The sequence below is a fragment of the Osmia lignaria genome, chromosome 5 (genome assembly GCF_051020975.1).
Source record: "Osmia lignaria lignaria isolate PbOS001 chromosome 5, iyOsmLign1, whole genome shotgun sequence".
Lineage (NCBI taxonomy): Eukaryota > Metazoa > Arthropoda > Insecta > Hymenoptera > Megachilidae > Osmia > Osmia lignaria.
Window position 1 is genome coordinate 7,857,348 of NC_135036.1, and position 12,729 is coordinate 7,870,076.

General features: G+C 43.0%; 1 protein-coding gene across 3 annotated transcripts; it reads right to left on the reverse strand.

The window, feature by feature from the left end:
• Positions 1-544: 544 nt before the first annotated feature.
• LOC117604804 (uncharacterized) lies at positions 545-7,530 on the reverse strand. 3 transcript variants are annotated; one of them, XM_034325283.2, is made up of 5 exons: positions 2,756-3,435; positions 2,383-2,684; positions 2,079-2,313; positions 1,592-1,929; positions 545-1,404 (listed from the first exon to the last, which is right to left on the reverse strand). In XM_034325283.2, exons 1-5 carry the CDS (start codon positions 2,908-2,910, stop codon positions 1,109-1,111), a joined length of 1,326 nt encoding a protein of 441 aa, XP_034181174.2. In that variant the 5' UTR covers positions 2,911-3,435; the 3' UTR covers positions 545-1,108. The 3 variants fall into 3 exon arrangements, 2 of the variants coding, with proteins under 2 accessions (XP_034181174.2, XP_034181175.1); XM_034325284.2 differs by lacking the exons at positions 545-1,404; positions 1,592-1,929; positions 2,079-2,313 and adding an exon at positions 4,210-7,530 and having other exon boundaries at positions 2,545-2,684; positions 2,756-3,763; XR_013062189.1 differs by lacking the exons at positions 545-1,404; positions 1,592-1,929; positions 2,079-2,313; positions 2,383-2,684; positions 2,756-3,435 and adding exons at positions 3,624-3,763; positions 3,896-4,202.
• Positions 7,531-12,729: the final 5,199 nt, after the last annotated feature.

Genomic DNA, 12,729 nt, shown 5'->3' on the forward strand with positions numbered 1-12,729 from the left:
TTGGTAAAGGTTCTCCACCCCGTCGCGATAAATAATATCCGCTTTCGACGCTCCGATATAATAAAGATATTAAGTTTAATTGAACAAAGCGTTGCCTTCCGAGAGAACGACAGAGTTTCTGCTCGTTATTAATATTTAAACAAAAGCTCCGACGAAAGCCGCTGCCTTTGTGGCCGGACAAAAAGCTACCCCCTACCCTCGACTCGTGGCCAGGCAAATAAAATCCTGGAAAGAGCGTAAGACACGGCATTAATTAATTAGTGCCGATTGCGAGAGACCAGGGGGATGAACGGGCCTTGGGTTTCACCCTTGAACGAAAAACAATGTTGCAATATTGCTTTCTTCTTTGCTTGAAAATTCAAGTGACAACGTGGCTACCGTTCACTCGATATCGCGTGCTCGATCGTCAAATTCGAACTTCCGATCACGCGATACCGCGTGCTAGATCATATTCAAGGAACATCGAAAGGACCAAAGGTGAGAAGATATTCGAGGACACCTGCGTACAGATTCGATGATTTATTCTCACATGAATCATATCCAGTGTGTGATCACTTATATACAATCGATTTGGTGCGGGGTTAAGAAACGATTCCTTAGATCGAAGATCGTCAAACCGAAGACGAGAAGCGAAGGGACACGTTGACTCTAATCGATTCAGCTTTTCTTTATGTACAATCTGTTCTACTAGCATCGAGTGTTATTGACATCTACACGGCTCGAGGACAGTTACAAAAATATATATTACAGAACCGGTAGGAGGGAAACGATCGAGTTAACAGGGATTATTAAATTTTCGATCTTTCAACCCCTACGATCGAGTCTCCCAGGGTGGGACACGATCCAAGGGTGCTTTCTACGTATTCAATTTCAAACAGACATTATTAAACAGCGATACGAAACGAGAAGGACGAAAATTGTCGCGAAAATCTCTGAAAAATTAAGGATAGATTCTTCGAATCCCTGAAATGTCACCAAAAATGTTCAGTTTTCTTTGCGACGCATCATTTTGTCGAATAAGCCACAGTTTCTTCAGGATCTTGATTAGGATGTTTCTTTGGTGTCATCAAGCTTTCTTCTAGTTTATTGAACAAACTAGAGGAGGGTGTTAATCAACGTATCGAGGGGATACTCGCGCGGTGCCTTGCAGCACGCGCTTCAGCTTCTCGTGGTAAGCTTCAGCGGCTTTCCTCTGGTATCTCGACGAGTATCTTGAATATTCGTTGGAAAGCTTGTCCATCTGGCCTTGCTCCGGAACATCGTAAGCCGTCGGCGACTTCGAGTCACGGGATTTCCGGGATTTCGTTGAATAAAGAGGCGAGAGGGTGTCGGTGGTGTCTTTCGCGTTGTGCCTCAGGTTGCAGCGGCCACAGAACATTTGTTCGTGGGTTTCAGGCTCGTCGCCTGGAAAAATGATGAAAATTGTCCGGTCACTGATAAATCGATCCTTGATGATGAATTCTGTATACTTGAATGTCGTCTAATAAAATAGATTACTAAAATCTTGGATCAAAATTTGTTAAGAAGTAATTTTTTAAAATATTCAATTCCCTAAGATATACAATTTAATTAGTACAGCTGACAAATTTACCGATTGGTCCTTTGGTAGGGGAATTCGTCCGATCATCGTATCTACATCCATTTTTCGATAGCAATTCGTTCTTCCGGTTCGACAGATTGCCACAGCGATTGCATCTTCTCGTTCTTCTATACTCTGATTCTATCAATTGATCCATGTTCGGTTTCGTCCGAGCTCGTCGAGGTGACTGAATCGGTATTGAATTGTCATCGTATCGATCAGACTTGTTTTGAGGCCATTGATGATAGTCCGCTGGCGATCGCCTTGTTGGACTCTTCAGGGACGTTAGGACGAATTCTTCATCTGATAAGGGCTCGGATATCTCGTGCTCAGCCGCGTTGTGATAGTACCTGATAAATATGGGGATGGGGGATGATTGTATGAAATATTGCAAAACAAATTGATCCACATTTCATTAATTTTTAAATTGCCAACTAAGAAATGTTTACACTATTTCAATTTAGCACCTTAATTATTAATTTTCAAACATGCATTTTACCTGGGAGATGATGCATGCCCTGCCAAAGCTAGATCCACATGTTGCTGGCAACGAAATCTTCGTGGTTCTTGATCGATGCTCCTCCATCGTTGTTTCAACAACGCATCCTTTTTACTTACTCTTTGACCTCTATGAGTCTGCTGAGATGTTAGAAATTCTTCTTCCGTCTCGTCGTCTCCCTCCTGACCCTCGTAATCCTTATCTAAGAATTCAGCTGCCTCCTCGTGTTCCTCCTCTGTCGCAGCAAAAAGTATTATAGATTTGCATGTTCAAACCCACCCCAGAAATCTTAACAATTTTCTACCTTCTTCCTCAGCATCCTCCTCAGCATTGTCCTCCGTGAAGTTCTCCGATTCCTCGTTGATGTACTTCAGCTTCTCGTTGTCACCCAGCTCGTCGTCGTAATGAGTCTTCCTGGTCGGCGAAAAGGACGAAGGATAATGTTTATCCCTGGTAGGCTTGCAGTGACCCTGCGTGACATGATGGATCAGTTCGGGGCTGTGAAGAGAGGTGCACTTCGAGTGCGTCGGACTGGAACACACGTGGCTCCTCTGCGGTTTGTAAGTAGTCGAAGAAGAATAGTAGCTGGCTACAGCTTCCGGGTTCCTTCAGGATATTCAAATTCATCGTTAGACAAAAATAATAATTTTTCTTCTAAGTGCACTTCGTTTACCCACCTACTGTTTCTACCAACTGGAAAGGACTGACTCCTCTTCTGCTGGTATTTCCAGTAGGAATCAGGCGAATCCTTAGTCTCAGAGAACGAGCGTGGCATGTACTTTGACTTATAATTCTCCACCTGTTTCATCCTTGCGATTTCGTCGTTCACCATTCAAAAAATAATCGTCCAATAATCGTCTGTTCACCTTGCTACACTTAATCAACAATTTACATGTTCCAATTAGCCTCCTCCCTCCTACTCCATCATCGTTCGACGATGCACTTAATCGAAGATCAGGGTCGTCGATTTGAAATTGTGTCACGCGAATCAAGTCCTTAAGCAATGACTCAAAATCTATCAAAGTATCTTCACTTATACCTCGAGATCAATATCTACAACCTCCTTCACCAGTTAGATCAGTGTCCTTCGAGTCCCAAATCCTCTTCTTCGAACACCATGTTCCACTATAGATAGATTTGATGAAAATGAAAGGACGAAGGTAAAGGAATAGAAGAAAGGGTGCTTCGGGAAGGTCAGAGTGCGTTCATTCTGCTCGAGCTAATCAATAGTCCTTCGATCAGTCCTTGCTCGAGCCGATGATCGTTTCTAGGATCGTGCAACGAAAGAAACAACACGTAGGGGCAAACGAGGAAACGAATTGGTGCTTCTTGATCGAGGAACACGGTTGCTTTTCACCATTTGTCGGTCTCGTTGCTGTCCTCGTGTTCTAACGACGAGTTCAACGTACGCTGGAACTCGTGCACTCTTTGGCTCTGTTGCTCGTGGTGATGTTTCCGCCACTTGATTCGTCGATTCTGGAACCAGACCTTCACCTGGGCCTCGGTCAACCTGAGCGCGTGTGCCAGGTACAGTCTTTCGGGGCCCACCATGTACTGTTGACGAGCAAACTCGCCTTCTAATCGCTCCAACTGCTCGGCTGTGAAGATGGTACGCACCCTCTTCAGCTTCCCGCCGCCGCTGGTACACGAGCTCGAACCTCCGTTCTTCGCGCCGCCTTCTTGACCTGTAGGTACAAATCGTCGCTATGGAAGGGTTCGTTTTTTACTAATAACAATATGAAAATATGCCTATAAAATTGATTAGTTTAAATAGGTTAGAGAAATGTCAGAAAGTAGTGTATCTTCGAATTTTATACCTTGAAATTGTATCAACAGAAACTTTTATAACGTTAATTCAATTATGATATTATTAACAATTTGTGATATTACTCAGCCCTTACCGAGATTAACAAAAATTTTGCAAACTGTGTCGATGATCGATAGAAAAATTTGTCGCATTTGTTTCCAATAGAAACTTGTCTGAAGTTCGATACTTTTGAATTTTAACCTTCTGATTTATTGTATTTTCTAAATATGAAATCCTTTCATTCAAAAATTAGATTAACATCCCTCCATATGTTTTGTAACTTTAAGTCAACGAAATAAATCTGAATAAAAACGATCCAAATACCCTGGTGTTTCCTGTACTGCTGTTGCTGACTCCGTTTCTCCCTGGGGTTGTTCCTCAATCCAAGGATCGCGTCTATGGTGAACGACTTGGCCTGTTGTTGTTGCTGTTGTTGCGAGTGTTGCATCTGCGTGATGGAATGCGGATGCGACAATTGCGTGGACAGATTCTGTGCGGAGAGATCGGTACCCAGAAGATGCGAACGTCTCATCCGTTCCAGAGCGATAGCCTCTAAATCCTGATTCCTCGGCTGCATCTGAATATTCTTCAGCTCGTTGTGCTCCAAAATCGGAGGGTTCTCCAATAACCCAGCTCCTCCGCGAAGTCTTTCCAACGCAAAGTTACCGATATGACCGTCTCTCATCCTGTCCAAAGACAGATTGAACTCCTTCATCCGATCAAGACTATAATTCTTCAGCAAACTAAAATCCTTGATGTCCTTCTCGGAAACGGTGAAATTCAAGTCCTTGCCGTACCTGTCCAAGGACAGAGCAGCATGAGCGTTTTTGTGTCTGTTCTCTCGAAGGTTGAACAACAGATCCTTGGCCGTCGGGTTCTTCGTCCTGCAGAGACTGGCAGCTTCCATCGATTCGTCGTTTTCGTTTGATCTATCCAAAGGATACGCTTCGTTCAAGGTGCTGGCGATGTAGCCGAAGTCCTTTCCCTTGTTCAGTGTCATAGGTAGGTTCCTGTTGGCGTTCTCGAACTCTTCGAAACGGATGGAGGTCCTGCCAGGTTCTAATCGAAGATGGAAATCCTTCGGTTCCAGCTGAGGATCCTCTTTGCATTTATCCACGGATAGATTCAACTCTTTGATACGTTCGTAGTCTTGAAAGGCTCTTAATTGAGTTTCCGAGTGGCTACTCTCGCTCCTGCAGTCCGACAGCTCCTCCATGGCCAGTCGTCCCGACGGATCGCTCGGTTCCATAGCGGTCCAGCGCGATTCTACGTGAAACAGTTTCTCACTTCAGGAAAATTCAATGTCTATGATCGAGGAACACGAATTCAGAATACAAGGTTCACTGTTTCGTTGAATAAAACACTGCGCGAGTAGTGCACCATCATCAGAGTCAGTGTCGAATCCCTCGTCCGAGGTGACACGATTACAAGCAGTCACTGGGGGGGTCGCGATGAAGCTGTTCCACCGAACCACAGCTCGCTCACTGACATCACGGAAACGAGTCGACACTCGGCGAGCTTTCACAGGTGCAAAACACGAGGAATCGAACTGGAACGAGTACTAGGACGGAGGGCTGAAAGGATGGCGGAACCGCGCTGGCGCTGCACAGCGTCCCAGGATAATGATGTCAGGCACGAGGATCACCGCTATCAGAGAGGGTTGGCCAGCAGGACTAAGGATATCCGGCTAATGATCCCGTACGTGACGAGGGGGGTATTCACCCGGCAGTACAGCCGTCCCCCCCTGCTGCCCCCTCTGCACCCGTTCGCCACTATGCCGGCAATCAGTCCGACGTTATGCTTCACCTCCGCAACCCCCAAATGGACCGCAGAATACCCCCTCGCCGCGGTCAATATTTTTTCGTTCGACGAAGGAAGCCGTCGGCGCGGCGGCCAGGTGAAATCTGGTTGGTCGAAACCTGCCATCACCCCGCGGTCAGGACACGCCCACCTCGAGCCTCGTGGGGGGTTATTTGCGGGGAGTCTGTTACTTTTTTTCCACCCTCCACCCTCGAACCATCCAGCCACGAGCCAGCAGCTCTCAAGGCCTCCGTTCCTTCTTCCCTGCTGTTGCTACTGTTCTAGGCCTTCCGTTTCCAACTCCGCGTCTCTCCCGCCTCCCCTAACCCCATTAATAAGCTTTCTCCCCGGATACAAGCTCACCCCTCCACACGCCGGTTCACAAACGCGTTTAGTATACAGAGTGGTGGGTGTTGGTGCAGCCATACATCGACAAGAAACGGAGGTGTCTCGCGCGTTCTCCTTGGCTCGATTGTCTGCGTTCGTCGACGATGTCATCCAACGTCTCTAAGACGTTCCGGTAATTAGGTGGTTGCGTTCTAATGATGATGAGGTCGTTTAATTTTGTCCTGGCGATCTTTCTTGCGACGGCACCGATTGAGACACCAACGCGCTCCTGATGAATTCACTTGGTCCACGATCATTCCAACTTGATACTTCTGTTTTACTTCAAGGTTTTGATGTTTTAGTATTTCGATTATCAAAAGAGATGCAATTGAAGTTGTACAGAGATTGAGAAGATGTATTTTGGAATGTTCATTAAGAGATCTTTATGAAGTTTTGGGAAGAGCTCCAAGATTCATTATTATTCGCTATATTTTTCAAAATATTTTACTTGGACGTCAAAATTTTGTCTAGTAGTTGACGATTGAAGATCACAGAGTGCTATTGTTTAGAGGCTTCTCAGACCTGGAGCAAACACAGTTGCTCGCCTAATTGCTCCTTCCTGGTCTGAAACTTCATCCGCAATCCCCTCATTAGACGTTGACGGGTATGCGGAAATTTCATTGCCTCGGAAAACCTCTAAGGAGCTTAAGCCCAAGGGCAACAGCTTAATTACGAGCAGGTTTTACACGTTCCATTCACTTTTCACCCTTTGTCATCGTTTTGCCAAACTTCTTACGCTGTGTCTTACCTTATACCATAATTAGTGTACACCTCTCCCATTCTACAATTCACTGAAACGCGTTCTATTAATTGAAATAAAATAGTACGATCTAATGGAAGAGGGAGCATACTTCTAGCATGGTTTCGCGAAAAGTTTCCTGAAGCCATTATGAAGTTGAGATTAAGCTATAAATTCTAAATTTACTTGAACCTCTGCTTACAGATTTCAGAAACCGAATAATAGGCCCGAGTAATTGCATCGCATATTTCATCAAGGTGCTAAGTTCTCTCTGAACTTATCCAAGGGAGTTCAAAAGGGCCCATAAAATTGAATATTAATTATTGGACGTGGCTTGGTTTCATTTATCTTTCGTCGAATAATACGATACGATATAACAAGACGGAAAGAAATAGAAACCATATACTGTCAATTAAAAATAAATAATTAAGCAACGATACACAATAGAAAGCAGGGACATTAATTCACAGCAGAATTCTAAACTAGCACGGTTTAATTTCAATTACAGCTATCCAACTTTCCTCCCCCGAAGAGACACTGACAGACGCGACAATGGAAGAAACGCACCCCCTCGGCACCGTCTCGAGCTTCAACCCCGTTCGCACTACATTCAGGAGTCGGTAATTATTAGCTTTCGACCGGAAGAAGCTACCAGTCGGGGTATCGAATGGGATTAGCGACAAATGTTTAAATTAAAGCGTAGCGAGCCAGAGAGCGACGAGAGGGGGTTGGAAAGAATTTCTATTGAAGCACCGATACCCACCCTCGCGAAGCTCGGCCAAATGACTTGCGACTCACCCTTATTACAGGCTGAAATTTATCACGGAAATTTCGGAGAGTATTTTACCCGGATAATTGCACCGCTTTATAAGAGCCACCCTTACGAGCCAATATAGGAGGCGAAGACGACGATCCTGAGCAGCCGAAAGTTTCCTTCGACCCTGGCGAATTTCCCTCGCGAAACGATCTCCAATTAGTCGTAGCCTGTTAAAAATGAATACTACAGAACGAAAGGATAATTTCATTTTCATAATTACATATCATAGTGTGAAGGAAGGGTTGATTTTTCTTGAGAAAACAAATATAAACAATGGAATAAAATTTTCCATAGTTTGTTTGACAAAGCAGCCTCAATCAAATTATAATCAAAGCCATTGCGACAGAAACGTGTGTTCTAACGGCAACATCATCGTCGCTAGGTGATGACGCAAATTGACTCGGCTCGTTGCGTCGATCAATCTCTCAGTTACGTTATCGTGTCGCTCCTCGATCATCGGGGGATCATTAATAAAGCAAACGAGCCTGGCAAATTGCTCCGAAAATCGAACGTTCGACGAGGCTGATCCACGGAAAATCCACAAATATGCACACTATCGCGAACCACCACCACTGTCACATCCACGTTTCAGTGTACACTATCGTTCAAAAGTATCCGATCTCTTACATAATGTCTGTTCCTGATGAAATATAATTTTAAAAAAAATTTCTCTGTATTAAATTGCGACACGTTGCCTTTAATTTGAACTGCAAATGATATAAATATTAATTCTCGGATGGCGGACCATGGAGAAAGCCCCAATTTTAATACTGCAAATACTAATATTAACAATATTAATAGAGTATAACATAAAGAATATGATGCTATGGTGATTTTACATCAAAAATATACATAACTTCATCCCTTCCGTTTCTTTTGATTAATTAGAAAAAACAAGTAATTCCAATTTATTCCAATTTATTCCATTGAAGGTGTAATGAAAAACTTTTGTGCGGTATTGTAGATGTCACAGTGAACAGGTACACACAAAACGGGCGCAGTCTCAGTTTCCCGGCACATTTGGCTACCTTATCGCCCCTTCACCCCGTTCGAGTTCCACATGCGATATTACAAGCCAGGGCAATTAGCGGTGGGGGGTTGCTGGAAAGGGTGGCGGTCGAGGACGACAGTTTCAGCCAGCTATACGGCTGGTGGGGCTGTCTTGCATATGATTGGCTGTCAGACGGGTTAATCCTGGCTCTGGCCACACCCTGCCACGTCTCAATCCACCCCCGTGGTTTTTCGCAGCGCGACGGGTCCCGTTGGAAACGGGCTTGCACGGAAGATGGCTCGGGGGTAGGTGAATTGATTGAGATCTTTGAAACGGCAACCTGGCTACGAAGAAAATCTTGATGGACTTCCAAGGTAAGCTACACCGATGTAGAATGGGGTAGGAAATCGAAGGGGTGCACCGTGTTATCGAATGTTTATGGAAGTTGTAATTGTACAAAGTGAAACGATCAAAGATCAATTCATTTTTTATTGTGATTATAAAAAGAAAATTTCAACGATTTGCTTAATAATTTCATCGCCACTATTTCCTCCACCCTGAGGGGGTGGGATATCTTTTAAGGGCTCAAATTAATGTGAAAATTACTCCAAATAATGTTCGTACTGAAACACATTATCTCCAAATGTCATAAAGTTCCGTTACAACCTAAATGGACATACGACCACGACAAAAACACTGCAGAGAACACTATCAAAACTCTGAGCAGCAATTAGAAGGAATAATTAACCCGTTCTCGTGAAATTCGAGCAAGCTATTCTATAGCGAACACGTACCGTGTGCACAAAGCTTTCGTTTAAATCTCCTGCTAAAGTAGGATCGCGTGCATTGTTAATTAGAATCTCAAAAGCCGAATGTTTGCTAGTTCCCTTTGACGATGGGCGTTCGAGTCAATAACACGGGCAAGGTTCCGTTGAAAATTTGTTGAAAGATGAAAGGAGAACTTTGACCTACGTCTAATAAGAGACCGGAGCAATAAAAATCCTCTGTTTCACGAAAGGGATGAGGGCGGAGAGAAAGGAGAAAGGATACGGAATACCGGAACGCAGGAAACGCTTGATGAGCAGGAAAATGAGGATTTTTCGTTCCAACGATCAAAGGTGGTAATAACGTTATGAAGGTAGTTTCTTACGTTAATACGGTATGCGGATAATTCGGTTTAATTTGATTTCTGGCCGCGAACGAGGCTCGTTAATTACGCTCTCAAAGGATGTCGCTTGAAACCAACCGATCTCTAATATTTCAATCCGCGTTAATTTTAATCTCAATTTATTTTTATCTAAATGTTAAGTTTATTATAAAATTATTACCGAACTTATTACTCTTGGAGTTCAAAGCTAAAATGAATATCAAATGAGAGGTTCGAGGATAGGTATCCCTACTCCGAACAGGATAGAGCGACCACCTATAGTGCTCCCACTTGGTGAACATTTAGCGTGGCGAGTGCTCAGTTCAGCTGTTTCGTGTGTACGATTCGCACGTGGGTCATTGCGCGCTCAAACACACTCAAATTAAACCGACATAAATGAAACTCTAATTCCTAGAGAGTGACTAATAATTTGCACCTCCATTGATAGTATGAAGATTCCAAACGAGGTCATAAATCATTTGCTATAACAATGCCGACGGGTTTCGTGAAACTGAGACGTCGTCGCGGGAGGGACTCGATACGATTCGCCTCAAAATCAATGGAAAATCGAACAAAAATTTCAGAAATTGAAAAAATAAGGAGCATTGTTTTATACGACATCGGACAACTAAGGAACAGGAATCTGTCTATTATTACCGATGGTGAACCTGATTACTGTTCAATGAAAGACGTTGTTTCTTTAAGTCAGAGGAAGCTGAAGAAGATAGATAATCATAGGAGGAAGGATTGTTACGATTCATATATAAAAGTGACTGTGGAAAAGGATGTGACACCGAGAAGGAAGAAAGTGGATCAAAAGGACATTAATGAAAGCGTGAAGATGAAGAATGAGGCAGAGAAATATCATGGTTCAAAATCTTGCGGTGCGTGGTACCTGAAGTTCAGGCGTCACATCCTGAAGAGTTGGTGCAACAAAGTCTACCCTGATTTTACCACGGGGTGAGTAATAATTTTCAGTAATTTTAAGACTTCATTATTTGTAAATTTATCAGCTGAAAAATTTTCTGAAAATTCTGGAGGTTAATTTAAATTTGTATCGCTTTTCAAATTTTACTGCCAGCTGATTCGTTGTGATTAATCAACTCATTAATAAATTACTGAAACACGGTACACCTGTCGATCACCGATTTGCATTCACGTTTGAGAGACCCTGTTATCGAATCGATTAGGCTGTTCAGTGGCGTCCTGAAGCACCGAGTCTTTATCAGAACCGACGGACGTGCTCGACGATAATGCACTTCTCACGGTGTACCGTGAAGACACGACGAGGTGTGCACGTGGCAAGGGAGTATAAAGACCCTTACTACTCGATGGACAAGCAAGCCGCTGTTTATGCAGGGAAACCTGTGCGGGTGAGTCATTCGAGTAAATGACAGCGAGCTGTAACGCTTGCGTGAGCACCGGCACACAATAATAGACGAAATACTGTTATTCACAAAATGCTCGGTTCTTCTTTTCAATCGAGCTGACCAAACCTTTGAACGCTCCTGTCATTTTAATGTGATGGATGAAGTTGATTCGATGGAAAATCATCGATGATGACACTGATAACGTGACGAATTAAAACTTCTATTTGTCCAGGAATTATTCAAAGTATAATGTTTCTAAAAAAATATTTAATTTGATTTTACCATTGTCTGCCTATTCACTATCTGTCTTTTTAGAAAACTTTTCATCAGATAATAGTATGCTCATAAACAATCATTCTTCAGTCGATGCTCAAACGTGCCGATCATACAGAACGTGAAAGCACAATAGTTTTCTAATTACGTATTACTCAAAGATCCTGTTCGAACTTTATCCAGCCCTACGGTACACGGGTCGAGCCGAGTGTGTGCGGGACAGGATCTTGCGCAGAACGTGCGTAATGGACTTCCGGCGTGCATCGAACCTGAACAAGCCGAGGTCCATACTCTGCTATTCGACACGGCTTTTTCTTTTTTCCTGGAAACTACTATTTTTCCCTGCATCCTGTGGGAGGTGAATCTCCAATCGACCAGTTCCCAACTTTATTCGAGCAACATTGCATGATCGTTAAGCATAATTCGTGCAACAAAATAAATGATACCCATGGAATAATAAAATTTTAATATCTTACAAATTAGAAAATTTCTAAAAAAAGAATTTCTGCCAAAATATTTTACTAATTAATATACATTTTAAATTTCTAATTAATTCACAGGTTTGTGATTTCCTTGATCCAGTTTCGATAATAAGACACGTTTTCATAAACTCCTGACACTACAGCGCAATCTTGACCAAAAGACACAACACCATAAAGGGTATTTCTACTTGCCAATGGTCCTCCCGAGTCCCCATAGCAAGAGTCCTTTCCTCGTGTACCGTAACAAAGATGATATTCTTTGTTAATTATTGCTTCATATTCTGGAGTCTCGTTAATGCAAATTTCGTGTGGTGTGCGGGAAACGAATACACCCATCAGAACATCACTGATCCTTGGCTGGAAGAAATTTCCAAAAATTGCAACCCTTTCAGATAGAAGAAATTAGAAAAAGAAAAGCACTCACGTTATTTTGTAAAGAGGTGTAACCCCAACCACAGACATACAATTTTCGAGGAGATCTATTAAATTGATGAGGAAGTCTAATTGCTTGGACGGTATTTGAAAAACGAAAACGAGGTTTCACTTGGAAAAGAGCTACGTCGTGATAGAACACACCTGATAATAAATATGAATATTTTGCATTATCATACACGTGTATTTTTATCACTCTGTGCAATGATCCTCCTTCGTAAGGTTTGTTCGACCCAGCTCGTACGAAATAATTCGACGTTCTTTCTGAAAGTCTAAATAAATAATTGTCAATTCCTTGATACTTCTTTTGGACTGTTAGTTTGTTTAATAAATGAAGCTCACAAACAGTGAAGAGCAGTGATAGCCCAATTTCTGGAAAGAATACTCGCACCACACACGAATCCTT